The 27,766-nt window shown below is 46.2% G+C and overlaps 1 protein-coding gene across 2 annotated transcripts in view; it reads right to left on the bottom strand.

The window, feature by feature from the left end:
* The window catches only part of DYRK1A (dual specificity tyrosine phosphorylation regulated kinase 1A), a 700,909-nt gene that overhangs the window by 444,677 nt on the left and 228,466 nt on the right, over positions 1–27,766 (bottom strand). For both annotated transcript variants that reach the window (XM_086935409.1, XM_086935410.1), the window contains exon 4: positions 26,839–27,038. In XM_086935409.1, coding sequence (XP_086791535.1) covers positions 26,839–27,038 — 200 coding nt within the window. The remainder of the gene's footprint in view (positions 1–26,838; positions 27,039–27,766) is intronic.

Raw genomic sequence — 27,766 nt, 5'->3', positions numbered from 1 at the left:
TTTAAAGACAGCACTCTCGCAGCCTGCGATGTTAAGGGCAGACCAACAACAAGAGAGAGTAGATCTCACTGCGAGAGCGATGCCCCCTCCCCTAGTTGATCGATTCAGGGTGAAGACCGAGAAATCAGAGGGAAATGCCAGATTAATAATGGCCGTATCATCGTCCTTCAGCCACGTTTCCGTGATAGCCACGATGTCAGGGGCCTCATCTCGCATCAAGTCCCTAACGGCTTGGTGGTGTTGAACTAGGGACCTCGCATTAAAGCTCAGGATACGCAGAGCATGAGCCTCACGGTTGCTACGCGAAGCAACCGGTAGAGCCTCCTGGCATATCTTAACCGGAGAGTCCACTGCCCACTGGCCACAGGCGCACTGATAAGTGATGGGCTCACCAAATGTTCAATACAACCTGCCAACCTCTTTGCCAACATCTTTGAGTAGATCTTAACATCTGAGTTCATCAGCGTAATTGGCCTGTAAGAACCAGGGAGGGATGGGGGCTTTCCTTTTTTAGCAATAACAATTATATCGGCCCCTCCCCATGACTCTGGTGGTTGCCCCCCCTGTTGTACAAATAACATAACCTCAAACATGTATATCAGCAAACTTTTACGAAATACTTTGTAGAACTCACTTGGAATTTGATCTGGCCCGGAGGCCTTTCCTGATGGTAAACTACCCAATGCCTCAATAAATTTCTCCAAACGTAAGGTAGATTCTAATATTTCTCCATCCTCACTTGAGAGAGATGGGGGAGTTATGTCCCTAAGATAGTTGCTAATTTCTACAATTCCCCCTGTATCTTCCCGTGCATACAGCGCTTTGTAAAATTCTCTGAAAACATCTCTAATCCTATCCGGATCTGTGGCGATATTCCCCTGCGAATCCAGTATCTCTTATCTCTGCCGCCGCTCTCTGCTGCCTAGTTTTAACCGCAAGGATATGACCCACTTTCTCACTACACTCATAGGCCTCCTCCCTTTTAGCCAGATATTTCTCCGCAGCCTTTCTAGAAAAGCTTTCTACAGCTTCTGCCTTTAATGCTACCAGCTTTAATAACAAATGCTCCAGACCAGACTTGGATTCTACCGCAGTAGCTAACTTCCCCTCCTCAATAACCAACTTTTGCCGAATACCTTCAGCTTTCACCCTCTCCTTCTTACGCCTTGTCAAAACGTAGCTCAATGTTTCTCCTCTTACCCCTGCCTTAAAACAATGCCAGGTTTGTCCTACGGGCGCAGTACCATGATTAATTTCCCAAAAGAACTTAATCCAATCTTCCATATATTTCTGATATTCAGTATCTTGAATAAGGCTCCGCTCAAAAGTCCACGTCGACCTCTTGCTCTGTATCTGAGGAATCCTGACTGTCAATACTAACGGACTATGATCAGAAATGATCCTAGGTTGTTTTTCAATCAATGAACCAGAAATAAATGCCCTTGAGATTAGGAAATAGTCCAGCCTAACCAAAACCTGGTGTGGTGCCGAAAAGAAAGTGCTACTATATACAAAGGGGTGTTGTATCACCCAGGGATCCATCAATGAATTATGCTCAACCATGCTGGCAATAGCCCTATATACCTTTCTCTTCCTTCCAACATACCCCCTCCTGTATTCAAAAATGAACTTGTAGGATCATGCATATTAAAATCTCCGCAGCATATCACTGGTTCAGGCCACTGAGCTAATTCTGCATCCATAAATTGCCATATCTCAGGATCATCCTCAGTAGATCCATACATAGTTACCAGCGTTAATCTGAGACCTTTAAAGCATAGTTCCGCCATAGCCCATCTCCCCCATTGATCCGCCTTCTTCCTTTGAACTACAACATCCCTTCTTCTCCCTAAAATTGCCAGCCCTCTTGTCCTAGATCCTTGCCTACTAGCTGCTAGTACATCAAACCCCAGCTGATTCATTAAATATATCTGCGTTTCTTCTATGTGTGTCTCCTGTAAACATACTAGATCCGCTTGTAAGGTTCTGAAATAGGCTGCTACTTTTGACCTCTTCCTTGGGTCATTTAGGCCACATACGTTTATTGAAACTACCTTGCAAGACATTGAGAAGTATCATAAAGAACTCTCCTGCATATCCAACTTGTGTTAACACTTCCATCAATTGTGCTTATCCAATCGCCAATATCCCTTCTATCTTTTCTACCCTTAGAACAGAGACCAAAATAAATAAAAAAAAATGTGCGCTAAGGAACTTAACCATCCTACAAACGGACACTGATTTTCAACCCCCTCCCCCACCCTCTCCACCCTTTCTAACCCCCTACCCCCTTACAGGCAAATAGGTTAACAATGACCTATGTGTGGCTGCTTCTGGGTTGCGTTAGTCGCACCCCTCTCCCACCCTCTCCAACATCCCCCCCCCCCTTTGGCCGCTCTTGTACCCCATTCATTGGCTCATAGTACAAATCCTACAGCAATCCTAGAAAATTACATTTTCCCTACAACCTCCTATTTTTTCCCCAGCTCCTGGATGAACTGCTGGGCTTTAACGTCCGACATAAACATCCTAACTCTTCCCTTTGTAATGACTTTCAGTTTAGCTGGGAACAGTAGGTATGCCTCTGACCCCAGAGCCTGGAACTGCGAGATCAGTTGCCTGAGCCTCCACCTCCTCTCAACTGTCACATGGCAGAAGTCTGGCCTAGAGAAGAAGGTAACTCCCTCAACAGTTCTTTGCTGCCTGGTCTAGCTTTCTGAATAATTTCTTCTCGGAGCAAAAAGTTTCCCACATATACTAATATTGCCCTGGGGAAGGTCGCTTTAGAGCCTCCTTCTGCCCCATATGTCTTCCGCTGGACAAAGGGGAACCTGTGCGCCCTCTGGATCTCTGTCTCCCACTGCCACTGGGACTCAGGAAATGCACCTTTTAGTAGGTTGATCACAAACCCTCTAGGATCCTGCCCTTTGCCACACCCAAAAGGCGAACATTGTTACGTCTTTGACGATTTTCAAAATCCTCCATCTTCCAAAGGAAATAGTCTGCCCTCTTTTCTTGTTCTGTTTTAAATTCTCGAAAGCTACCAAAATCATCCTCCATCTTGCCAGTCCTTTCCTCTACCTCAACAACTCTCCCAGCCAAGTCGTCGTATAGTTTATTTGTTTTCCGTAGTGTTGTTTGTATCTTCTTGAAGTCTTGCCTTGTTTTCAGAATTGTCGATCTTGCTTCTGTTTGTATTTGCTTTGGCATATTGAACACCATTCCAAATGGGTCTTCCTGCCTTGGGGCTGCATCTTGCTCTTCCCGATAGGTCTGTGATGTCGCTGAGTAATCCCAGAACAGTCGCTTCTCAGCTCCCCTTGTAGGCGACCCTCCGCGTCTGCACAACCTGGTCTGTTTCCTCTTTTGCGTAGAGTCTTTGCCCATGTCTGTTCCCGAGGAGGTAGTGGCTGACCATGACTCCTCATCGTCTTAGTCTTCCTCCTTTTCAACCTCCTCCTCTTCTGATATTTCTTCTTCATGCTGCACGGAATCGGAGTCCTCATTTACTGAGAAGAAATGTTCCCCCTCCTGAGAGCATAGATCTTCCTTCTCCCTAGGGTAGCCGCCTGTCGTTCTTGCTGCCACCAGGCTTACAGAGCTTCCCCATGAGTATTTAGGGGTTTTAGATAGTAACTCTGCTTCGACCAGCATTATTGCCACCAACATATTAGCATTTCCTTGCCCCCCTGACTCCCCCTTACCAGCACCCAAGTCTTCCTCAGTAACCCCTGCTGAATTTCCTGGGGATACGGTCTTTTGCAGGGCCTCAGTTTCCCCTTTCTCACCAGCGCTCGTGACAGCGCTCTGCCCGGCAGGCACTGAAGGCCCTGAAGGTGGTTGCCTAGCAACGGCTACCTGGGTGTCCAGCACGTCTCCTGCTGCCGCTCCTGCTGCTGCCGCTGCGTCCGAGGACGCTTTGCTGATTGCTGCTGATGCCGCTTTCCTCGTCGCGGGGGCTTCTCGCTGCCGGTTCTGCTATCGCTGGGCGCGAGGTAAAAGACTCCGGTAAGGTGGGCTGCCTAAGGGGGGTTCCTCTGTTTTTAACTTTCATGCTGCCTTCAGTTCCAAGTTTTCCTGACATTTTTGAGCGTGTGTCCAGTGTAGCATTATCATCGCCGCTGACTGTCTTCCCCTTTGAGTCCGTTTTTTTTTTTGACGGGGGTGCGATCACCTTCCTGATTGCACCCGGATTCTTCATTGGCCCCAGAGTCTTTTGTGATGCCGGTTTCTCCGGCTCAGTAGGGGTCGTTTTCGTGACCTCAATCACATCCTTCGCCTTCACTTTGCCGGTCCTCGCAGGCTGGGGGGGGCATATTCAGGAACAGTGAAAGTACCGAAGCTTTAATCCCTCGGTCGGATGCAGCCTTGACGTGTGGCAGCAAGCTACTTACTATGAACCTTAGTTTACTTTTGAGCCTGGCAAACTCACTAATCACACTGCCTCTAAGCCAGACACCAAATGGCTGCGGTGTAACAACGGATACGCACTCTCCTGCTCCAGCAAAAAGAGAATCATAGGCCATCAGGGGGGTCTCGTGCTAACGCTATACCATTCTGCTACTGCTTACTGGTGGGAGAGAGGTTTGGTGCGACCGTTCACCACAACCCTCCCGCGGCCATCTTGCCCTGATTCAGTGTCCAGCTCTTCTTAGGTTGTCTGGAATCTACTTTCAGGGTCTGGTGGTGCCACCTAAATTCTAAATTATGGGGTGTTACAGGGGGGTCCCTTACCTGGGGTGTCTACACCCACTATTAGGCCAACCTCCAAGAGAGGGGGCTTAGCCCTAGCTCTGATTGAATATGTTCAACCTCAAGATAGTGGGAACTAAAAAAATGTGCTTCACTTTGCCTCCTGCACCGGAGGGGTGGCGTTGGCGTATTGGGGCACATTTCCTACTCTTACTACATTTCCCCACTGGTTTGCCACCCAAAAGTGGCTGTTTGAACCAGGGCCTGCCGTCTGCTGCTAAGCTGCAAGTCTGTTGAAGCTTCCCTCTTGAGCACTGTGCTCATCCTGGGGGAGGAGGTGAGACACCCCCACTCAGGATGTACTTTGTTTCTTGCCTCAGAGAGAAGTGGCTCTTGACCCAGGAGTCCAGAAACATAGCTGGTGGTGACAGGCTGCCTAAAGCCACTCGGAGACAACACCAGGGTTGGTAGATTTTCAAGGGACAACTCTGAGGAGCCCTCGTTATATTCCAAAGTTAGGCCAATGTAGCGAAGCAGCTTATTTCGTACATTGTCCTCACAAATAACATTTTCAGCTGTGACCTTTTGCACATATTTGCGTGCACGACAATGTTGGCTTAGTTTCCCTGTAAGAAAGTGGCTCTGTATATACTGGGCCAAAGTAAGGTAAGTGTGCATAGAGTCCACAGTCCCCAGAGGTTTGGCAGAGGCTAAAGTTAGATATAACCTCACTCTCTAAAGTGGTAGCTTGGTCGAGCAGTAAGTCCGTATCAGAGGACAGTGTAAAGCATTTGTTGTACACACTCAGTCAGCAAATGGTCTCACATACTCAAGAACTGAACTCTAGACTATTGTTTGTATAACAATATATTGTTGTTTTATTTAAGAACCAATAGGTATCAAAATATACTTTGCCAGAATGAGATACTTTAGTTAAATACTTTTCAAAAAGGCAATAGACTTTTGAATATAATAGTAACAGTTGTTGCAATAGGGAACACAATTGAGCTCAATTGGAATTTCTAGTTAAATGCAATTAGTTACCTTATAGATTACTTTTCTAACCACAGGACTGGATCCTAGATTCAGTCCTGGGACATCTCCTGTAAACAATTGAGTAAAAGCGTTTTGGTTACAGTTGTGATGTTTAAGGAATAATATTGTATTTTAAAATTTGACACTTGGAAACTTTTTCACATAGAATCACCAATGTTATCCTATGGGAGGAAATTCACTTAGCAGGTAAGAAATGTTCTCTTTACTTTTTCGTACTCAGTGTTGGATCCTGGATCAAGCACGGGTGCATCTCCAAGAAACAATTTAAAGAATGCGTTTAAGTCATACAGGTGATTTTTAAGGAATATTTGTAGTTTCTGAAAATCGACACTTAGAAACTTTTCTGGTGAAAACCAGTCAATGGATTCCTATGGAGGAATATTGAGTTAACAGAAAATCACGGTTATAATTACTTTTCAGGTTCAGTGCTGGGCTAAAAGACATGTGTTACTTACCTGTAACTGCAGTTATCCAGTATTGGTGTCTTTCATAGATTCACATGCCTGAATCATTCCCCTCGTCGGGATGGGAGTCCGCGGTACATAAATAAAGTAATGTCCTAAAGACATATAAAGAAGTAGGCCCACAGGCCTCACATTAGTAACATATCCTTGTCCTTTTGTAAAAAGGACCAAACTCTAGAAGAGAACCAATCAGCTGCCACCTCCCTCTAGAGCCCTCCTGGAAGGAGCCTCCGTCCCTCAGATTTTCGTACGCACAAAGCTAAGTAGGCGTGTTATTTAGAGAATTAGGTGAGCCCTTCCAGAGGAGGCGGGAGGGTTGCATGTGAATCTATGAAAAACACCAATACTGGATAACTGCAGTTACAGGTAAGTAACGCATTTCTTATCCAGTATTATGGGTCTCTTTCATAAATTCACATGCCTGAATCAGAGTAGCAAGCAATGCAGAGAGCACATTTCGGATGGCACTGTATATACAAGTCATTAGATAACATATCAAGCGACTAGCAAGAGCAAATAGATGCAAACAACAAGTACCAACGCATTACACAACAGAGAAATGTGCGTACATGAGAAGGATGGAGGGATGAAAGAAGGCTCACCTCTAGTGAAATAGATGGTGAAGTACTGCTTGTCCGACCGCTGCGTCTTTCTTAAGTTCCGTGTCCAGCAGTAATACCTAGTGAAGGTATGTGGCGACTTCTATGTTGCCGCTCTGCAAATATCATGATAGGCACACCTGCGAAAAGTGCCATGGATGTGGACATCGCCCTAGTAGAATGGGCGAGTACTTTGGAGTGCAGTGGATGTCCTGCTTGTTCATGACAAAAAAAAAATAGTTGCAGAGATCCAGCGTGAAATGCTTTGTTTAGTAAGTGGAAGACCTTTTCTGAGGGTGCTGTAAGCTACAAATAGCTGATTTGACTTTCTGAAAGTTTTTGTCTTGTCGATATAAAATTTTAAGCACCGTTTGGGATCCAATGAATGCAACGACCTTTCCGCTGCTGTACTGGGATTTGGGGAAGAAGGAACGCAAAACCACAGGCTCATTGAGATGGAAATCCGAAGGGACTTTTGGAATAAACTTCGGATTTGTCCGCAAGATCACTCTGTCTTGTTTAAATTGTAGAAAAGGATCCGGAATCGAGAATGTTTGCATCTCACTTACCCTTCTCGCGGAGGTAAGCGCAAAAAGGAGAGCTGTCTTCCAAGAGATATTTCAGGTCAGCCCTGTGCACCGGCTCAAAGGGATGCTTTATGAGTTGATTAAGGACGATATTAAGATGCCAGGTAGGAGGTAACATTTTCACCGGAGGGAAAGTCCTGTACAATCCTTTCAAAAATTGTTTGATCAGTCTGTGAGACCAGAGAGAAGGCCCCGCTAAAGATCTCTTGTAACGGGATATTGCAGCCAAGTGGACCCTGATGGAGGAGTGAGCAAGGCCAGGCGTTGCCAAGTGTAGAAGATGAGGTAAAACTTGCTCCGGAGAAGAAGTGAAAGGGTGTATTCCTCGACCCCTACATAAGATACAAAACCTCTTCCATTTCAGAGAATACGTTTTATTGGTGCTATCCGTTCGTGCTCTAGCTAGGATGGCTCTACAGTCAGGTGGAATATTCAAATTTTGAAGCTCTCGGAACTCAGGAGCCAGGCGGCTAACCTGAGAGATGTCAGATTCAGATGTTGGACTTGCCGGTTTCTCATTGTGAGTAGAGACGGACACTGCTTCAGACGGATCGGTGGCTCCAGAGATAGGCGGTGGAGTTCCGTTAACCAATGCGGTCGTGGCCAAGTTGGGGCTCCGCTTTCAATTTTCTGAGGACTCTGGGAAGCATAGGGAATGGCGGAAAGGTGTACGCAAAGACGTTGCGCCATGCGATCGAAAATGCATTCCCTAGAGACCCTGACTGGGGATGGCAACTTGCGAAGTGTGGGCATTTGGCGTTGGACCTTGTGGCGAATAGGTCGATCTGTGGAGTGCCCCATCTCGAGAAGATTTGGTCGAGGATCTTCTGATTTAGTTCCCACTCGTGTGATGCTGTTTTCTGTCTGCTCAATGAGTCGGCGAGTACATTGTCCAAGCCTGGGACATACTCCACTCGAAGGGATACCTCGTTGGTGATTAGCCAGTTCCAAATTTTCTGCGACTCGCGAGAGAGTGTCAGCGAGCGCGGCCCTCCCTGCTTGTTGAGGTAGTGCATCGTCATAGTGTTGTCTGTCCGGACGAGCACAAGGGAATTTTTGATCCTTGGCAGGAAAGCCTTAAGGGCCAGGAAGACCGCCCGCAGTTCGAGCAGATTGATGTGAAGTTTTCTCTCCGTAGGAGATCACTTCCCGCTTATCCGTAACTCTTGCAGAAAAGCTCCCCAACTCTCTGTTGCAATAACATGAGGAGCAGCTGGAAGTAGGAATGTCTAACCTTGAGAAATATTTTGAGATGACATCCACCATTGCAGGGCTTTGACCATCTGAGGCGTCACTTTCATGTGGTCCTCGAATGAATCTGTGCATTAGACCCACTGCTTCGAGAGTGCCTCCTGTAGAGGCTGCATACGTAGAAGACGGTGAGGAATCAGGAGGATACACGATGATATCATCCCCAGAAGGGATTTGAAGAGTAAGACTGTCAAGACCTTCTTTGAGACTACTATAGCAGCTAGTGCAAGTAGCTTGTTCTTCCTCTCTTGGGATGGGAAAGCTTTTGCTGTGTGTCCAAAGTTGCAACCAGGAAATTGATGCACTGAGAAGGTTGTAGGACTGATTTTTCCTGATTGAGCGCGAGACCCAAGCAAATAAATCGTCTTAAACAGTCGTTGGAAGACCTGGACGCGTCTAAGGATGGAGCCTTGATCAGCCAGTCGTCCAGATACGGAAAGACTTGGTGATGGATCTGTCTGAGACATGCCGCCACGGGGGAAAGACATTTCGTTAAGATGCGAGGTGCAGACTTGAGCCCGAAGGGCAGGACGCAAAATTGAAAGTGTCTGCCCGCTACTGCAAATCGTAAATATTTTTTGTGATTCCTGTGAATTGGGATATGGAAGTAAGCGTCCTGCAAGTCTAGGGACACCATAAAATCTTCCTTTTCCAGTAGTTGCAAGACATCCTGGATCGTTACTATGCAAAACGACTGCTTCTTTCGAAATTGGTTGAGGGCCCCGAGGTCCAAGATTGGTCTCCACTTTTTTTCTTTTTTCTGGATTAAAAAGAAGCAGGAATAAAATCATTTTCCCCTTTGAGATGGGGGTACCTTCTCTATTGCTCCTTTTTGCAACATAATAGAGATCTTTTGTAGAAGCACCCGCAGATTTTTGTGATGCATTGGGTGGGGCGGAGTTTGTGGAGGGATTTGTATGAATTCTATAGAGTGGCCGAATTGTACTAATTGAAGGACCCAACGGACCGTAGTAATCTTTTTCCAATTTTGTAGAAAATGGGAAATCTTTCCTCCAATTTTTAATGAGTGAAATGAAGTCTGGACTGGCTGTATAAACATGTCATTGTCTGCGCCCGTTCTTTCGCTGTCCTCTACCCCGAAAGGACAACTTGCCATAAGAGGATTGCTGGCTTTGCTGTTGCTGTTGGAATTGTGGTCTACTCTGGCCTGAAGAGTAGGAAGATCTGTATTGGAAACTTACTCTATAGGAAGACTGCCCTCTTCAACTATTTCCACGAAAGGACTGGTTCTTATACTGGAGAGTGCCCAAAGCTCTCGCAGTGTCTGTGTCCTTTTTTATATTTTGCAGTGCTACATCAATTTTGGAGCCGAAAAGTAACTGGTCATCATAAGGCATGTCCAAAATCTTCCTTAGCACCTCAGGACGGAATGAAGTTGCTTTCAGCCACCCTTGGCATCGCAAGACTGCTGCCCCAGCCAGCTGGCGGAACCCTGTCATAGCGATAATCCATCGCACAGTCTATAAAATCTTCCTTTGCACCTCAGGACGGAATGAGGTTGCTTTCAGCCACCCCTGGCGTCGCAAGACTGCTGCCCCAGCCAGCTGGCGGAACCCTGTCATAGCGATAATCCATTGCACAGTCTATAATTTCTGACGCTGATGTTTCACCTTCTAGCACAGAGCTTTCCAAACTCTGTGTCCCGACACAGTAGTGTGTCGCCTGCAAGTGGTGGGTGTGTCGCAGGATGAGGCACTTAGCACGTAATTGCTAATTAGGAGGCATTCCTTTGAAAGAGTGTCTCGGGGTCAGCCGCAGCAGCGCAGACTCCAAGACACTCTGCTCTAGGGGGGCCGGGAGATTCACAACAAAGCCCCATTAACAAGTAAATGGTCCTTTAAAGACGCCTTTAACTTCTCAAAAACGAGAGATCCTTCGTTTTTTTTTTATTTACCTGTTCCCTCAATGTTTAAATTATAAAGTACTGACATATGAAAGGAGAGTGGGTAGTAGCCAATCGATGCAAACATGTCCCAAAACGAATTGACTGAAAAGCAAAAATAAAAAAAAACAATCTCCGTCAATAAATGTGGGCCAATTTAAAAACTGCCTGTCTGTCCTTGGTAAGAGAAATGCATTGCTGGCTCGGCATTTACTCAATTTCCTCAGTCAAATTTCTATGTACAAATTGCTTCTTTCTATAACGTGCGGCGCATTTAATTCTATGTTCCTCACTGGTCCATTTCATATTTAAACTAGGAAGAATATTTTTTTTAATGTGATCTTTTGTTCCGTTCCTACTTTATAAATATAAAGTAAAGCAGTCTGCAGAGGCGAGGCAGCACTAAGAGCTGTGCTCACAGAATGGTGTCACCCCCCACTGATGGTGTCATCCATAGATAATCGATAATAGGTATTGACCTCACTGACTTCTTGAGAGGTTCTTTGAAGTCATACAAGAAGCAGTCTTGTTCCTGGGAGACCATTGAGATTTTAAAACGTTGAGCAGCCCTCTCCACCACATTATGGAATCCTCCAATGTTGCCCGGTGGTGAATCTGCGGTTGCGGCCACTGGAGATGCCGGAGAGGGGATGACATAGTCCTCCCAATCATCATGCAAGGACGGATCGTCCTGTAGCTCACCCTCTTCCTGCTGGTCTTCTCCTTCCTCTCCTTCATACGAAGTTGGAGGATGTGGTAAATCCAACCTTTCTGTCTGAATATTCAAGGGTGGAGGCCGTGGTCTTGGCGACGGAGTTACCGTGGTAGTCGGAGGAGCCGGAGATTCTGGAAACCTCTGCTTATAATCCTGGATAAGGTATCGCAAATCCGTAACTAGAGATGCAGGAAGACAAACCATAGGAGTAGGTGGTGGATGATATACTGCCTCCTGAACTTCCTCCTCTTCCGAACTCTGGCATTTTACATGCAGTTCCGAAGGGCTTGTCGCCATCTGGAACAGGTCACCCTCATCAGAATCCTCCTCCTGGAGGAGACATGCTGGAGTAATTGGTTGCACCCGGCTTGGTGATGTTAACTCCGGCGTCATCGCTTTTTTTGTGATCCTTAAGCGCACGCATGTTGTTTGAAGACCAAAATCCATCATCGTTGACGAGCCCGTCGACGATGTGATCGTGACGGTGGAGCGTCTACAGTTGTCATAGCCGGTGGAGACATCGTCGTCGGGGCTGAATTCGACGGTAGAGATATTCCTGACGTAGACGAAGTCTTCGTCGATGGTTCCTTCGTCGACTGTGTTCTCGTCGACGAGCCCTTCGTCAACTAGGCTTTCGTCGACTGTGCCAACATAGACGAGATTGGCTTTGTCGTCGCCGATGCGGTCGTCGGCAAGGTCAGCGTCGACGGGGTCTTCGATGTCGACGGCGTTCTCTTAATGGCTATAGTCGACAACAAAGCCTTACCCGCCGTGGACGATGGGGTCGTAGTCGTCGACGATGATAATGACGACGATGCTGTCTACATAGAGACTGTCGTCATCGAGGTAGACACAAGAAGCTGTAGACACTGCCTTCTTCGACGATGAAGGTGCCGTCGACGAGATCGTCATCGACGATGTCTAAACTGGATTCTTGAAGGTGTGAACTTCCTTCCCAGAAGTTGTTTTAGCCATAACCTCTGAAGACTTTTTTGATGTCTTCTTTTGAGGAGGAGCCGTAGGGCTAGGAGAAGCCACCCTTGGTCTCTTAAGAGATAACTTTTAGGAGACTGAAGAACCTTCACTCTCCTCAGAGGAATCAAGGTGATCTCTGTCCTGGAGCCAGATTAAAAGGCGTCCTTCACGGTCCTTGGGGGTTTTAGTGGAAAAAGTACGATATACCATGCAGTCTTTAGCCGAATGTTCTGGGTACAGGCAATACAGGCAGTCCTTATGCTGGTCATCAATGTGTAGCCTTTTCTTTCCACAAGAACCACAGGATCTTAGAAGACCCTTTTTTGGTGTGTCAGCCATAGTATATAGCAGTCACTGAAGAAACAGGAGAAATGTCCCAAAATTATGTTAAAAGAGCTGTGAAGAAACAAACATGAGCAGAGCTCAGAGGAGACTCCCTTAGCACAACGTGCAGTAGAAAATCTGAGGGACTGAGGCTCCTTCCAGGAGGGTTCTAGAGGGAGGTGGCAGCTGATTGGCTCTCTTCTAGGGTTTGGTCCTTTTTACAAAAGGACAAGGATATGTTACTAATATGAGGCCTGTGGGCCTACTTCTTTATATGTCTTTAGGACATTACTTTATTTATGTTCCGGGACTCCCATCCCGACGACGGGGAATAATTCAGGCATGTGAATCTATGAAAGACAACCATAATACTGGATAAGATACAGCACTGGGTTCTCTCCTGATAACAGGTGAGTAAATCGGATTTCGTTTTTTGGCTGATTTTAGATGAATATTTTAAATTTTCAAAACTCCACACTACCAAGTGAAACCAGTCAATGTTACCCTATGGAAGAAAAGTAAGTTATCTGCTTTTGGGTAAGTACTCGACTGGCAGAGTTAAGGTTCTGGGCATAGACGCAGGGGTCTCCCAGGGTCAGGTAGGTACAGTTGTTACACCCTCAGCGGCACAGGGGCAGCTGAGTGCTGAGGTAGTAGGCCCAATGTTATCCTATGGGAGGCAGGGAGCCTTTGGTTGGTGGCTGCTGGCTAGCAGGCACCACGGCTGTAGGAGCTGGGTTCCTGGCCACTTGCTCAGGGCAAATGGGGAAGTAGATTAGGACAGAGGTTGCACCCCCAGGGGCACTCGGGCGGCTGGGTGCAGGGTGCTTTTGAGCCGCCGGGCGCTCAATGTTATTCAATGGGAGTCTTGGAAGTTAAACAAAGGCTGCAGGCTCGGGGACAAAGACTTCAGGTGCGACCACCACTTCGAGAAGTTGGGATCTTGGAGGAAAGGTAGACAACCCAGGAGTTAAGCACAGGGGGCTGTGGGGCGCAGGGTGTCTTTGGACGTTGGGAAATCTTACCCCCAGCTGGTCGCGGTTGGAGGGGTCTCTGGTTGTGAGGCTGCAGGTGTCATCAGGATCGTCGAGGAGGGTCTTTGGGCACTGGATCCGGATCACAGTGGCCGGGGGACATCCTCGTGGTCTTTGTCCACTCAGGCACAGGCCTGGCTCGGTGGGTGCAGAGTGTGCTGGATTCACGGTTCCTGCTGGCACAAGGGGTTGTTGCTGTTGAGCAGAACCACTGTTCATGGGAGTCCCAGGCTTTAGAGGATCAAGCCAAGCAGGTCCTTCGGGGTTTTCAAGGTTGCTGTCCGCAGGAGACGCCAGGGTTTAGCAGGAGCATGTTCAAGGATCAACATTCCCTAGAGACCCTGACTGGGGATGGCAACTTGCGAAGTGTGGGCATTTGGCGTTGGACCTTGTGGCGAATAGGTCGATCTGTGGAGTGCCCCATCTCGAGAAGATTTGGTCGAGGATCTTCTGATTTAGTTCCCACTCGTGTGATGCTGTTTTCTGTCTGCTCAATGAGTCGGCGAGTACATTGTCCAAGCCTGGGACATACTCCACTCGAAGGGATACCTCGTTGGTGATTAGCCAGTTCCAAATTTTCTGCGACTCGCGAGAGAGTGTCAGCGAGCGCGGCCCTCCCTGCTTGTTGAGGTAGTGCATCGTCATAGTGTTGTCTGTCCGGACGAGCACAAGGGAATTTTTGATCCTTGGCAGGAAAGCCTGAAGGGCCAGGAAGACCGCCCGCAGTTCGAGCAGATTGATGTGAAGTTTTTTCTCCGTAGGAGACCACTTCCCGCTTATCCGTAACTCTTGCAGAAAAGCTCCCCAACTCTCTGTTGCAATAACATGAGGAGCAGCTGGAAGTAGGAATGTCTAACCTTGAGAAATATTTTGAGATGACATCCACCATTGCAGGGCTTTGACCATCTGAGGCGTCACTTTCATGTGGTCCTCGAATGAATCTGTGCATTAGACCCACTGCTTCGAGAGTGCCTCCTGTAGAGGCTGCATACGTAGAAGACGGTGAGGAATCAGGAGGATACACGATGATATCATCCCCAGAAGGGATTTGAAGAGTAAGACTGTCAAGACCTTCTTTGAGACTACTATAGCAGCTAGTGCAAGTAGCTTGTTCTTCCTCTCTTGGGATGGGAAAGCTTTTGCTGTGTGTCCAAAGTTGCAACCAGGAAATTGATGCACTGAGAAGGTTGTAGGACTGATTTTTCCTGATTGAGCGCGAGACCCAAGCAAATAAATCGTCTTAAACAGTCGTTGGAAGACCTGGACGCGTCTAAGGATGGAGCCTTGATCAGCCAGTCGTCCAGATACGGAAAGACTTGGTGATGGATCTGTCTGAGACATGCCGCCACGGGGGAAAGACATTTCGTTAAGATGCGAGGTGCAGACTTGAGCCCGAAGGGCAGGACGCAAAATTGAAAGTGTCTGCCCGCTACTGCAAATCGTAAATATTTTTTGTGATTCCTGTGAATTGGGATATGGAAGTAAGCGTCCTGCAAGTCTAGGGACACCATAAAATCTTCCTTTTCCAGTAGTTGCAAGACATCCTGGATCGTTACTATGCAAAACGACTGCTTCTTTCGAAATTGGTTGAGGGCCCCGAGGTCCAAGATTGGTCTCCACTTTTTTTCTTTTTTCTGGATTAAAAAGAAGCAGGAATAAAATCATTTTCCCCTTTGAGATGGGGGTACCTTCTCTATTGCTCCTTTTTGCAACATAATAGAGATCTTTTGTAGAAGCACCCGCAGATTTTTGTGATGCATTGGGCGGGGCGGAGTTTGTGGAGGGATTTGTATGAATTCTATAGAGTGGCCGAATTGTACTAATTGAAGGACCCAACGGACCGTAGTAATCTTTTTCCAATTTTGTAGAAAATGGGAAATCTTTCCTCCAATTTTTAATGAGTGAAATGAAGTCTGGACTGGCTGTATAAACATGTCATTGTCTGCGCCCGTTCTTTCGCTGTCCTCTACCCCGAAAGGACAACTTGCCATAAGAGGATTGCTGGCTTTGCTGTTGCTGTTGGAATTGTGGTCTACTCTGGCCTGAAGAGTAGGAAGATCTGTATTGGAAACTTACTCTATAGGAAGACTGCCCTCTTCAACTATTTCCACGAAAGGACTGGTTCTTATACTGGAGAGTGCCCAAAGCTCTCGCAGTGTCTGTGTCCTTTTTTATATTTTGCAGTGCTACATCAATTTTGGAGCCGAAAAGTAACTGGTCATCATAAGGCATGTCCAAAATCTTCCTTAGCACCTCAGGACGGAATGAAGTTGCTTTCAGCCACCCTTGGCATCGCAAGACTGCTGCCCCAGCCAGCTGGCGGAACCCTGTCATAGCGATAATCCATCGCACAGTCTATAAAATCTTCCTTTGCACCTCAGGACGGAATGAGGTTGCTTTCAGCCACCCCTGGCGTCGCAAGACTGCTGCCCCAGCCAGCTGGCGGAACCCTGTCATAGCGATAATCCATTGCACAGTCTATAATTTCTGACGCTGATGTTTCACCTTCTAGCACAGAGCTTTCCAAACTCTGTGTCCCGACACAGTAGTGTGTCGCCTGCAAGTGGTGGGTGTGTCGCAGGATGAGGCACTTAGCACGTAATTGCTAATTAGGAGGCATTCCTTTGAAAGAGTGTCTCGGGGTCAGCCGCAGCAGCGCAGACTCCAAGACACTCTGCTCTAGGGGGGCCGGGAGATTCACAACAAAGCCCCATTAACAAGTAAATGGTCCTTTAAAGACGCCTTTAACTTCTCAAAAACGAGAGATCCTTCGTTTTTTTTTTATTTACCTGTTCCCTCAATGTTTAAATTATAAAGTACTGACATATGAAAGGAGAGTGGGCAGTAGCCAATCGATGCAAACATGTCCCAAAACGAATTGACTGAAAAGCAAAAATAAAAAAAAACAATCTCCGTCAATAAATGTGGGCCAATTTAAAAACTGCCTGTCTGTCCTTGGTAAGAGAAATGCATTGCTGGCTCGGCATTTACTCAATTTCCTCAGTCAAATTTCTATGTACAAATTGCTTCTTTCTATAACGTGCGGCGCATTTAATTCTATGTTCCTCACTGGTCCATTTCATATTTAAACTAGGAAGAATATTTTTTTTAATGTGATCTTTTGTTCCGTTCCTACTTTATAAATATAAAGTAAAGCAGTCTGCAGAGGCGAGGCAGCACTAAGAGCTGTGCTCACAGAATGGTGTCACCCCCCACTGATGGTGTCATCCATAGATAATCGATAATAGGTATTGACCTCACTGACTTCTTGAGAGGTTCTTTGAAGTCATACAAGAAGCAGTCTTGTTCCTGGGAGACCATTGAGATTTTAAAACGTTGAGCAGCCCTCTCCACCACATTATGGAATCCTCCAATGTTGCCCGGTGGTGAATCTGCGGTTGCGGCCACTGGAGATGCCGGAGAGGGGATGACATAGTCCTCCCAATCATCATGCAAGGACGGATCGTCCTGTAGCTCACCCTCTTCCTGCTGGTCTTCTCCTTCCTCTCCTTCATACGAAGTTGGAGGATGTGGTAAATCCAACCTTTCTGTCTGAATATTCAAGGGTGGAGGCCGTGGTCTTGGCGACGGAGTTACCGTGGTAGTCGGAGGAGCCGGAGATTCTGGAAACCTCTGCTTATAATCCTGGATAAGGTATCGCAAATCCGTAACTAGAGATGCAGGAAGACAAACCATAGGAGTAGGTGGTGGATGATATACTGCCTCCTGAACTTCCTCCTCTTCCGAACTCTGGCATTTTACATGCAGTTCCGAAGGGCTTGTCGCCATCTGGAACAGGTCACCCTCATCAGAATCCTCCTCCTGGAGGAGACATGCTGGAGTAATTGGTTGCACCCGGCTTGGTGATGTTAACTCCGGCGTCATCGCTTTTTTTGTGATCCTTAAGCGCACGCATGTTGTTTGAAGACCAAAATCCATCATCGTTGACGAGCCCGTCGACGATGTGATCGTGACGGTGGAGCGTCTACAGTTGTCATAGCCGGTGGAGACATCGTCGTCGGGGCTGAATTCGACGGTAGAGATATTCCTGACGTAGACGAAGTCTTCGTCGATGGTTCCTTCGTCGACTGTGTTCTCGTCGACGAGCCCTTCGTCAACTAGGCTTTCGTCGACTGTGCCAACATAGACGAGATTGGCTTTGTCGTCGCCGATGCGGTCGTCGGCAAGGTCAGCGTCGACGGGGTCTTCGATGTCGACGGCGTTCTCTTAATGGCTATAGTCGACAACAAAGCCTTACCCGCCGTGGACGATGGGGTCGTAGTCGTCGACGATGATAATGACGACGATGCTGTCTACATAGAGACTGTCGTCATCGAGGTAGACACAAGAAGCTGTAGACACTGCCTTCTTCGACGATGAAGGTGCCGTCGACGAGATCGTCATCGACGATGTCTAAACTGGATTCTTGAAGGTGTGAACTTCCTTCCCAGAAGTTGTTTTAGCCATAACCTCTGAAGACTTTTTTGATGTCTTCTTTTGAGGAGGAGCCGTAGGGCTAGGAGAAGCCACCCTTGGTCTCTTAAGAGATAACTTTTAGGAGACTGAAGAACCTTCACTCTCCTCAGAGGAATCAAGGTTATCTCTGTCCTGGAGCCAGATTAAAAGGCGTCCTTCACGGTCCTTGGGGGTTTTAGTGGAAAAAGTACGATATACCATGCAGTCTTTAGCCGAATGTTCTGGGTACAGGCAATACAGGCAGTCCTTATGCTGGTCATCAATGTGTAGCCTTTTCTTTCCACAAGAACCACAGGATCTTAGAAGACCCTTTTTTGGTGTGTCAGCCATAGTATATAGCAGTCACTGAAGAAACAGGAGAAATGTCCCAAAATTATGTTAAAAGAGCTGTGAAGAAACAAACATGAGCAGAGCTCAGAGGAGACTCCCTTAGCACAACGTGCAGTAGAAAATCTGAGGGACTGAGGCTCCTTCCAGGAGGGTTCTAGAGGGAGGTGGCAGCTGATTGGCTCTCTTCTAGGGTTTGGTCCTTTTTACAAAAGGACAAGGATATGTTACTAATATGAGGCCTGTGGGCCTACTTCTTTATATGTCTTTAGGACATTACTTTATTTATGTTCCGGGACTCCCATCCCGACGACGGGGAATAATTCAGGCATGTGAATCTATGAAAGACAACCATAATACTGGATAAGATACAGCACTGGGTTCTCTCCTGATAACAGGTGAGTAAATCGGATTTCGTTTTTTGGCTGATTTTAGATGAATATTTTAAATTTTCAAAACTCCACACTACCAAGTGAAACCAGTCAATGTTACCCTATGGAAGAAAAGTAAGTTATCTGCTTTTGGGTAAGTACTCGACTGGCAGAGTTAAGGTTCTGGGCATAGACGCAGGGGTCTCCCAGGGTCAGGTAGGTACAGTTGTTACACCCTCAGCGGCACAGGGGCAGCTGAGTGCTGAGGTAGTAGGCCCAATGTTATCCTATGGGAGGCAGGGAGCCTTTGGTTGGTGGCTGCTGGCTAGCAGGCACCACGGCTGTAGGAGCTGGGTTCCTGGCCACTTGCTCAGGGCAAATGGGGAAGTAGATTAGGACAGAGGTTGCACCCCCAGGGGCACTCGGGCGGCTGGGTGCAGGGTGCTTTTGAGCCGCCGGGCGCTCAATGTTATTCAATGGGAGTCTTGGAAGTTAAACAAAGGCTGCAGGCTCGGGGACAAAGACTTCAGGTGCGACCACCACTTCGAGAAGTTGGGATCTTGGAGGAAAGGTAGACAACCCAGGAGTTAAGCACAGGGGGCTGTGGGGCGCAGGGTGTCTTTGGACGTTGGGAAATCTTACCCCCAGCTGGTCGCGGTTGGAGGGGTCTCTGGTTGTGAGGCTGCAGGTGTCATCAGGATCGTCGAGGAGGGTCTTTGGGCACTGGATCCGGATCACAGTGGCCGGGGGACATCCTCGTGGTCTTTGTCCACTCAGGCACAGGCCTGGCTCGGTGGGTGCAGAGTGTGCTGGATTCACGGTTCCTGCTGGCACAAGGGGTTGTTGCTGTTGAGCAGAACCACTGTTCATGGGAGTCCCAGGCTTTAGAGGATCAAGCCAAGCAGGTCCTTCGGGGTTTTCAAGGTTGCTGTCCGCAGGAGACGCCAGGGTTTAGCAGGAGCATGTTCAAGGATCAACAGGCCTACAGGGTTCTGGGGCCAAGTCAGTTGGTGTCTTCCTCTTGTTAGCAGCTGCACGGCCGGTCTTCATGTTTCTTGTTGTTCTCCGTGTTCGGGATCCGAGGAAGGAAGGTTCAGGGTGCCCCTAAATACTACATTTAGGGGGGTTACAGGTAGGGCAAGGGCAGGGACCAATGGGTCCCCTGTACTGGGGTGAACACACCCCCTATCCTTCCTGCTCCTCTCCTGTGCGAGGGTGGCAGAAGCCTAGCTCGAATTGGGAAGGGCTCCCCATACTCAAGATGGCAGTAGCCCGGAGTTGTGCTTCACCTCGCCTCTCCCACCTGAGGGGTGGAGTTGGCACAGGCTGGCACACCCCCTTTTCTCACCTAGGGTTTCCCGCCTGTCTCCCCACCAGAGTGGGGGTCAGAACCGGTGGGGGCCAGTTGCTGCCTGAGTACAGCAAGTGGCCTGGGGAAAATTAACAAAAGGAAGCATGCCTTTGAAGCGTCCCCTGCCCATCCGGGGGGGGGGGGGGGGGGGGAGGCTTGGCACCTCGCCCCAGGATGTGCATTGTTTCAGGCCCCCGAGAGCGGCAAGCTCTCGACCCAGGGGTCCAGAAACATGTCTGGTGGTGGCAGCCTCGGTAGCCACGCAGTCAGTACACTGGGAGTTTGTTAGGTTTCAGGGGGCATCTCTAAGATGCCCTCTGTAGTGCATTTGGCATTAAATCCCACACTGGCATCAGTGTGGGTTTAATGTGCTGTGGAGTTCGTAATGACAACCTCTCAGCACCATATACTCAATGGCATCACTGCACTTACAGTGCCCAGGAATGGCCCTGGGTACTGTAGGGGCACTGGGCTCATGCACCTGTGCCCACACCACTGGCATAGTGCACCCAGCTAGAGGGGTGTCTGGTGTACGCCAGGGCAGTGTGTTTGTGGGCATGGTACACATGGATGTGTACCATGTTGACTCTGTTTAGTTCTGCACCAAGACACTCAGCTTGCAAAGTCAGTGGATGTGTGTCAGGGTACAGGGCCCCTAAGCACCCCTGCTGCAGCACTTAGGGGTCTTTTCTGGTCATAGTGCCCTGGGTACCCAGGGTACCATTTACCAGGGGCTGACCTGTGTCCAGAGATGCCAATTGGGTTTAGGTTTCAACACAATTTTAGGAAAGGTACACAGGCCCTGGGCACCAGATTGGCAGGAGCCCAGGGCACACTCAGTCAGATCACATCAGCAATTCTGCAAAAAGTGGGGGCATACCATGCAAGAAAGATGGCACTGTCTCACATTCCCCGAAACAAAACTTGTTTACACATATAGCTTCACACAACATTATCACAGCGCCCTGAACATCATGTACAAGGTATTATCTCGCCTTATTTACAAATATCATCACTATCCTCATCCACGGGGCGACAAGGCTATCTACATATTCCTAACATCACTAATCGATACCCATATTGCAAGGTAGCTTTCTATTATAAAAGATTAGCATCCCCAAATATTAGCAGAGGCGCCACTTGCACAGCAAACAAGGGTTCTTGCATGCGGAGACATCACCACACATCAGTCTGACATCTCTTGAGGGGTGTCCAGTTTGTGACCAAGATGGGGTCCTTCATTTTATCCAATCAGATAATAGGGTTGGATCATCCCTCGGGGTTTGGGGAGGGGAGGTTCATGGTTTTACACCTACACACACTCCAAGTACATTTAGAGCAGGGTTTGTATCTTATGGGTTCGGTCGATAACTGCCTTGTTTTATATGCCTCCATAAATACATTGTTTCAGCATCATGGTAGAACTCCATCTACTATTCAGACTATTGGTGCCTGTAACTACGTTTATCTGCTTCGGTCTACTAATCATTGCAGCACACGTTTATTATGCAAGTTACGTTGGGTCAATACATTTATTGAAATTGTCCCACTGTGTATTCTCTTAATACTTCTCTGAGAATGAGTCAGCACGAGTGACTGAGCAAAAGGTTCTATACGGTTTCCACGATCCCTCAGGGGATAGGGTTGTCATGTGCAGTGGTTGCCAAAAACTATTCGCTCCTTAATAGTTTAGGGTGGCTTACGGTGCCACTGTGAGCTAGCTGGTCTATAAGTCAACATATCCTGTGGGGGTGTCTGAAACCATTCTTGACATCAAGCTCATAGTTTATATCGTCCAAACAATGCACAAGTCCTATGGCTTGATAGAAACTACACGACATGGCGCCGACGTTGGTTAGGCTCTTATTTAATGGTAAAATATGAGTTGTTCAGTTGTGCTTTCTCAGAGACCCCTACTCACATTTTAACCAGAGACGTCTGGAGGGCAAAGGGAAATAAATCTGTGTCAACTGAGTAGGTATACCCTATGTATTTGCTGTAGGATATTCAAGCTTGCAGAATTAGAAGTTCACACATTGTGCATACCATATCTCTATAAATTATTTAACTAACAACTTATTCTCTGACAATGTCCAAACAAGCTGAGGACATTAAAAAACAGGTAGTTGCACTAAATATTCCAGAAAATTGTAGACGGGCAGTTACTATGAAATTACTACAACATGGCCTCCCAGCAACAGGTGGAAATGTTACCTTCGTGATTGCGGCACACAAAGCGTGCACAACAGCAGTATTCTTTTCTTGGGTTAAATTCCCACCTGCAGATGCACGCACACTGTTTTAAGAATATATTGAGGCTGAACCTCAATATGTGAGTATTTCCCATATGTATACTTAGAAGTGCCGTTAACTTACTAAGAGCACATTTATTGGTTTAAAGGCACCCTACCCTACTTCACAGAAAAAGTAAGACTCTGTCCGCTCAGCAGAGAAGGAGCTAGCTAGCCAGTCCTAGCTTCATATACACCGCATCCAGACATCGCTGCCTTAACGGCAGCAGGAATGTGTATTGTATCTGTATTTTTATATCGCTTAACGAGGCGTCAAAGCGCATTTTCGGCAAGTAGCACGCTTCTCCGGAACACAAAGGATTAGTGGTGAATTAGTATAGTGAAATATGAAAGTAATTTGAGTAGTGGATATGTTAGTCAGTTATTTGGATTGAGAAGGATAGTGGAGGGATAGAAGAGGGAAAAGGTTTGCATTTATATAGCGCTTAATAACCATGATCCGAATGCACTGATTAATGTATGGGCTAAGAGTCAAAACGGGGACTCAGACGGTTAGCTGATTGGGAATTATCCTCAAAAGCTCTGAAACACGCTGGTGAAAGTTAAAGGGCTCCTTTGGTGCTCAAAAACGAGTTACTCAACATGCTTTGCAGCATGTCATATCCCCTCTCCCATGCAGGACAGAGACCAAGTCATTGTCCCAGGAGTCCCTCCAATCCCCACAGTGGAAGAGCAACTTTAACAAGTGAGTGGGCTATTACCAGTGTTTTATGTTAAACTCCGAATTACTCCCTAGCCTGAATAACTTTAAAAAAGGCCTCTTTGATGTGTTGAATAGGGGCAACATTCTTAGGTTAATAAAATCATATCACACTTTTAGGTACATAGAAAGCAAAGACGGCATAAAAATGTTGTTTAAACCACAAACCGGGACAGACATTAAAGAATCAATCAAAGTGACACCAACTAGTCCAGCATAAGCCATTCATTTTTTTTTTTAACTTCAGTCTATTTGATGAATGAGGGATTAGGGTCTCCTATGCTCCTAGGGATAGACATACTTTGTACTCGGTCAACACAGCAATACACAGAACTCAATCCTTCAATGTGGGATAGAGACAGTGGGAAAACAATGTCTACCTTAAACAGGATGCCCTGATACAGCTATAGTAAATAGTGTCACCTATTTGATGTTAAACGGGGCAACTGATCATGTTCTTATCTGGCTTAGATTACATAATAACAGACCAAACTAAGTAGGTATGGCGAGCTAACAGATTAACACAACATCTCTTACTACGTTATTAGAAACTCAGACGGGACTGTTGGGAGGGAAGGCAAAAAAATTACAGCCCATTACAACATGTTCTTCGTTTTACCCTCCACTTCGTATTATTGCTACAATAATAGCAACCCTTAACTACAGACCTGTGGCATGTTATGGTAAACTGTCCCATTGAACAGATTCTGCTCCGTGCCAGGTCAATTGGCTATTGTATGATCTTTCTCACCGTCCATCTCATTTGCAGGTGAGATTTGAATTATCCCTACCAATAAACAAGAATTCATTTCAATTAATAAAGACCTTACTCAGTTCACTGCAAATTTAGCAATTATTTCCTATTCTTACAAATATGTACAAGAATATTTTTTAATTCCCCTTATATTGCCACGAAAAAAAGCATATTGACCGGACTGTGCTCAATTTCAGGACCACCTGGGAGGACTTTGTGGGAAACCAAAAGTGCATGTTTTTGTTTGGCAAATAAAGAATCATTGGCTCAAATTGTATGTGCTAGCACAGGGAAAGTGAAACACAAGCTGTAAGTCCACTGTGAAGTCCGTTATGGATAAATAAATGTTTGATCTCACGAGATGTCACTGTCGCTACAGGTAAGTTTTATATAAAATAAGCCACTGGGTAGAACATTTCAGTTGCAGGAGATCTTCCCGTTGTCAATCATGGTGTTCCATACACCCCTGCTGTGCACTCGGGCTCAGTGGGGAGGTGCAGTCAGAGTCCGTCACCAGTTACTTTCTTTGTTATTTTTCTCCCTCTTGACAAATTGTTCATTTGTTTTGCTGAAGATCGCAGCAAGCCAGCAGTGGTGCCTCTGCAATTCTAAAAATAGCTGATTACGGAACCAGGAGACCTGAGCTACAATCCCAGCATTTCCACTCAGTCATACTTCAGTGATCTTGGACGAATCACTTAATTCATCTGTATTTCAGTATCTGCGAAGATGGTGTGTTAAGTGATATATCATTCCAAAGGGACAGAACAGAACGGAAGTTAATGGAACACGACACTACAACAATTTGTGGCAAAAACAAGTAGTAGGTGAAAACGTTGAGGCATCTCTGGTATCCCTCCCCTGCCTTTTATGTGCACAGGCTGTTACTGCGTCACTGAACAGGGCTGGGGCGCAGGGAGAGCTGCTAACATCATGGTATTTTATATAATACTAATCCTATGCCAGATCAGAGGTCAGGCAGAGTTCCTGTGAATCAAAGGTGTTGTACTTCCTCCAACACACTTAACTCTCGAAGGCGGTACAGATTCCTAGTACAACTTAGGCTGCACAATGAAAGCATAGAGCAGTGCAACATTGGAGTTGAAACAGCGAAGAAGAGCATTCTAACTGCTCGCACCACAGTGCTGTGACTCCATCAGCAGCCAGCATTACTATTTTCTGCGCCAAGGCTCGGAATTTATTGTTGAAAATATAATTTTTATTGCACCTAATGGGGAGGGCGCAAATTAAACTCTGCCACGTACCGGAGGAGGAGTTTTTGATAAAACTCTGTGCTAGACGCAGAGTGCAAAGTGGGAAAAACTCTGCAAACTCAGTCGGGGGAGCAGAGTTCGCGTCCCACCCTTAGTGGTGACCAAAGTTCCATTCTCATTCATTATTATTTTTCAAAGAGCATAATTTCACATAATGAAATTTAGTAAAAAAAACACAAGGCTACTTTCTGCTAATTGTTAACTGTAAAACAAAGACCTGATAATATTATGTAAATCACTATAGCTGTAAAGGAATTTGTGTCAGGAAATGGCAATGAGGAATTGCTTCACCCATATTTGCTGAAGGATAACAGAAGGCACATTCGGCCTTCATTTGTGGGTTGCTTATTAGCCTTTCTCCTACAGCAGATAAAAATAGAAGCATATGCTATTAGATTGAACAATAACAGCATTATTTGAAGTAGGTATGAGTGCACGACCCATTTAAAAAACTCAAATTAAACCTTTCTTCTTTCAAAGTGCAGCATAGTAAGCGAAAGTAATGAGGGTGGGATTGTTATAATCTAAGGAAGATAAAATGGGGACTATATTCTTCTGTTCATGTTACTCTTAAGGGTTGAAGCTACTATTTAGTTTGTATTTATTACAGCTACAATTCGGATAGGATTTTAATTTTACTAATCAAATCATATTTCACAACATGGATAGTTGTCTAAACGCATCCCACTAAAGTACAGCTCAGCGATTTGTAGGGTTGTTCCAGTCAAACTATCTTTCTGAATCAGTTGCCACATTACAAAAAAGTCCTTAGTGCCAGTGGGTATAGAAAGCATATTTTGCGGGCCATTTTTAAGAGAATCTAGAAAAAATATCACTTCCCAGGGTATTTTGCACAAGGAGAGCAGACCTGCTAAACAAAGCTGAAAGGGTAAAAAATACTCTTTAACAGTGCTAGTGCTCATAGTAATTTAACCTATGACAGAATCTGAGTGGAGTCCTTCAGTGCTTTGCCACGTACAACTTCAACTACCATTCAAGAGCAGCCTTCGGATTCATTCCGACAGTCGTTGCTGGCCTTGGAGTCGTGTGCCAAACAAAATACCACAGACCTACAGCGTAGAGATCTGTCACAGACATCGGTTTGAGACAGTCCCTACAAGACTCAAACCCTGTCGTCTTAGAGGGTAACAAATCCTTTTCACACTGAAAATTTTCCAAGGGAAAAAAATAACTTCACAAGGTGAAGAAAAAGAGGGGCAGAGCTCTGGAACCATGTCTGAAAGCATAGAAAGAAAGGAATTAATGCCAGCTTGTATGGAATGGACGGCGCTTATATGCAGCTCTGTTAATCACTTCCAGAACAGCACTAAATCAAAATAGAGCAGCACTCTACCATCTACATGCGTGAAGGAACACTGCTTTTTGAGTTTTTGGATCCAGTCCGGCACATGGTGATCTTCACATGTAGAGGAATCTGCATACAGAAGTTTCCATCTGAAGGTTTAAAATTGGAGATTAGGCCTTTAGTTGAGACCTTCCATTACCAACAGTGTTTTTTTAAACATAACACTGCATGTGAGAGATTATAGAAAGAACCCATCCTTGAAAGAATGTTAGTTTAGCCAAGTCTAAGTTCCAAAAATTATTTTTCAAATGCTATAAGTATTCAGGGGGGAAATATTTGTAACTGCATCTTTCTTTAGAGGTTATACCTGATTCGTTAATGGTTGCTGGATCTGGTCAGTGTAAGGTAAAGCAGAAACTTGTTGGTCTGTTATGCTTTGCTGCCGACGCTCACTGTACTGCTGATGCGAGTGGGGCATCTGTCCAGCCATCTGAAGGCCAGCAGCATGAAATGAGAATGACGGTGCAAGTCGAACAGATGATGGTTTGCATGCTGAAGTCTCTCCTCCTAAAAAAACAATAGGAATTTTTCAGCATACACAAATTAAACAATATCTGCATAACTCACATTGGCATTAACCATCATCAGGAATTTCAAAATGTACATTTCTTGAATTGACATTATTTAAATTAACAGTTATGGCAATATTGACTGCCTCTCCTAATCCACTGTTTTGAACAGCGCTCCACAAACTGTGTGAAAAGCAAAAAAAACTAATAAATAAAGACGGGATTTGTATATACCAGTAATTTTTTAAAACAAGTTTACCCTTTTAGTAATACCATTTGTATCTTTACTGCCGTAGAAAGGCACTTGGAATGAGTAAGTATTTAACTTTTGCTGGAATGTCCCATACCCTATGAGGAGGCAGGAAAGCTCTGACCGAAATGGTGTCCAATACTATCCCAAATAACAGGAGGCACAGAGAAGAGTTCAGATTAGATCTGGGGCAAATGATTGAAAAATCTAAGGTGAACAAAAGGGAAGCTGTTGACTGCACTTGATGGGACACTACCTCGGGCAACTTGGCTTTGATCAACCGGTTGCCGTTGTACATGAATACTGCAATTCCCGACTCTCTGAGATGGAGCCACAGCCACCACCACCATCACTTTCATGAGGACCGGAGGTGCGGATGTGAATCCAAAAGGAGGTACTGTCAATTGGTAATGGGTAGAACCGATCACAAACCGCAAGTATGTCAAATTGGAATGTGAACTAACACTTCCTGCAAG

The sequence above is a fragment of the Lissotriton vulgaris genome, chromosome 8 (assembly GCF_964263255.1).
Source record: "Lissotriton vulgaris chromosome 8, aLisVul1.2, whole genome shotgun sequence".
In the NCBI taxonomy this organism is placed as follows: Eukaryota; Metazoa; Chordata; class Amphibia; order Caudata; family Salamandridae; genus Lissotriton; species Lissotriton vulgaris.
The sequence above is the reverse complement of the archived record's forward strand: the minus strand, read 5'-3'. Positions and strand labels throughout refer to the sequence as shown.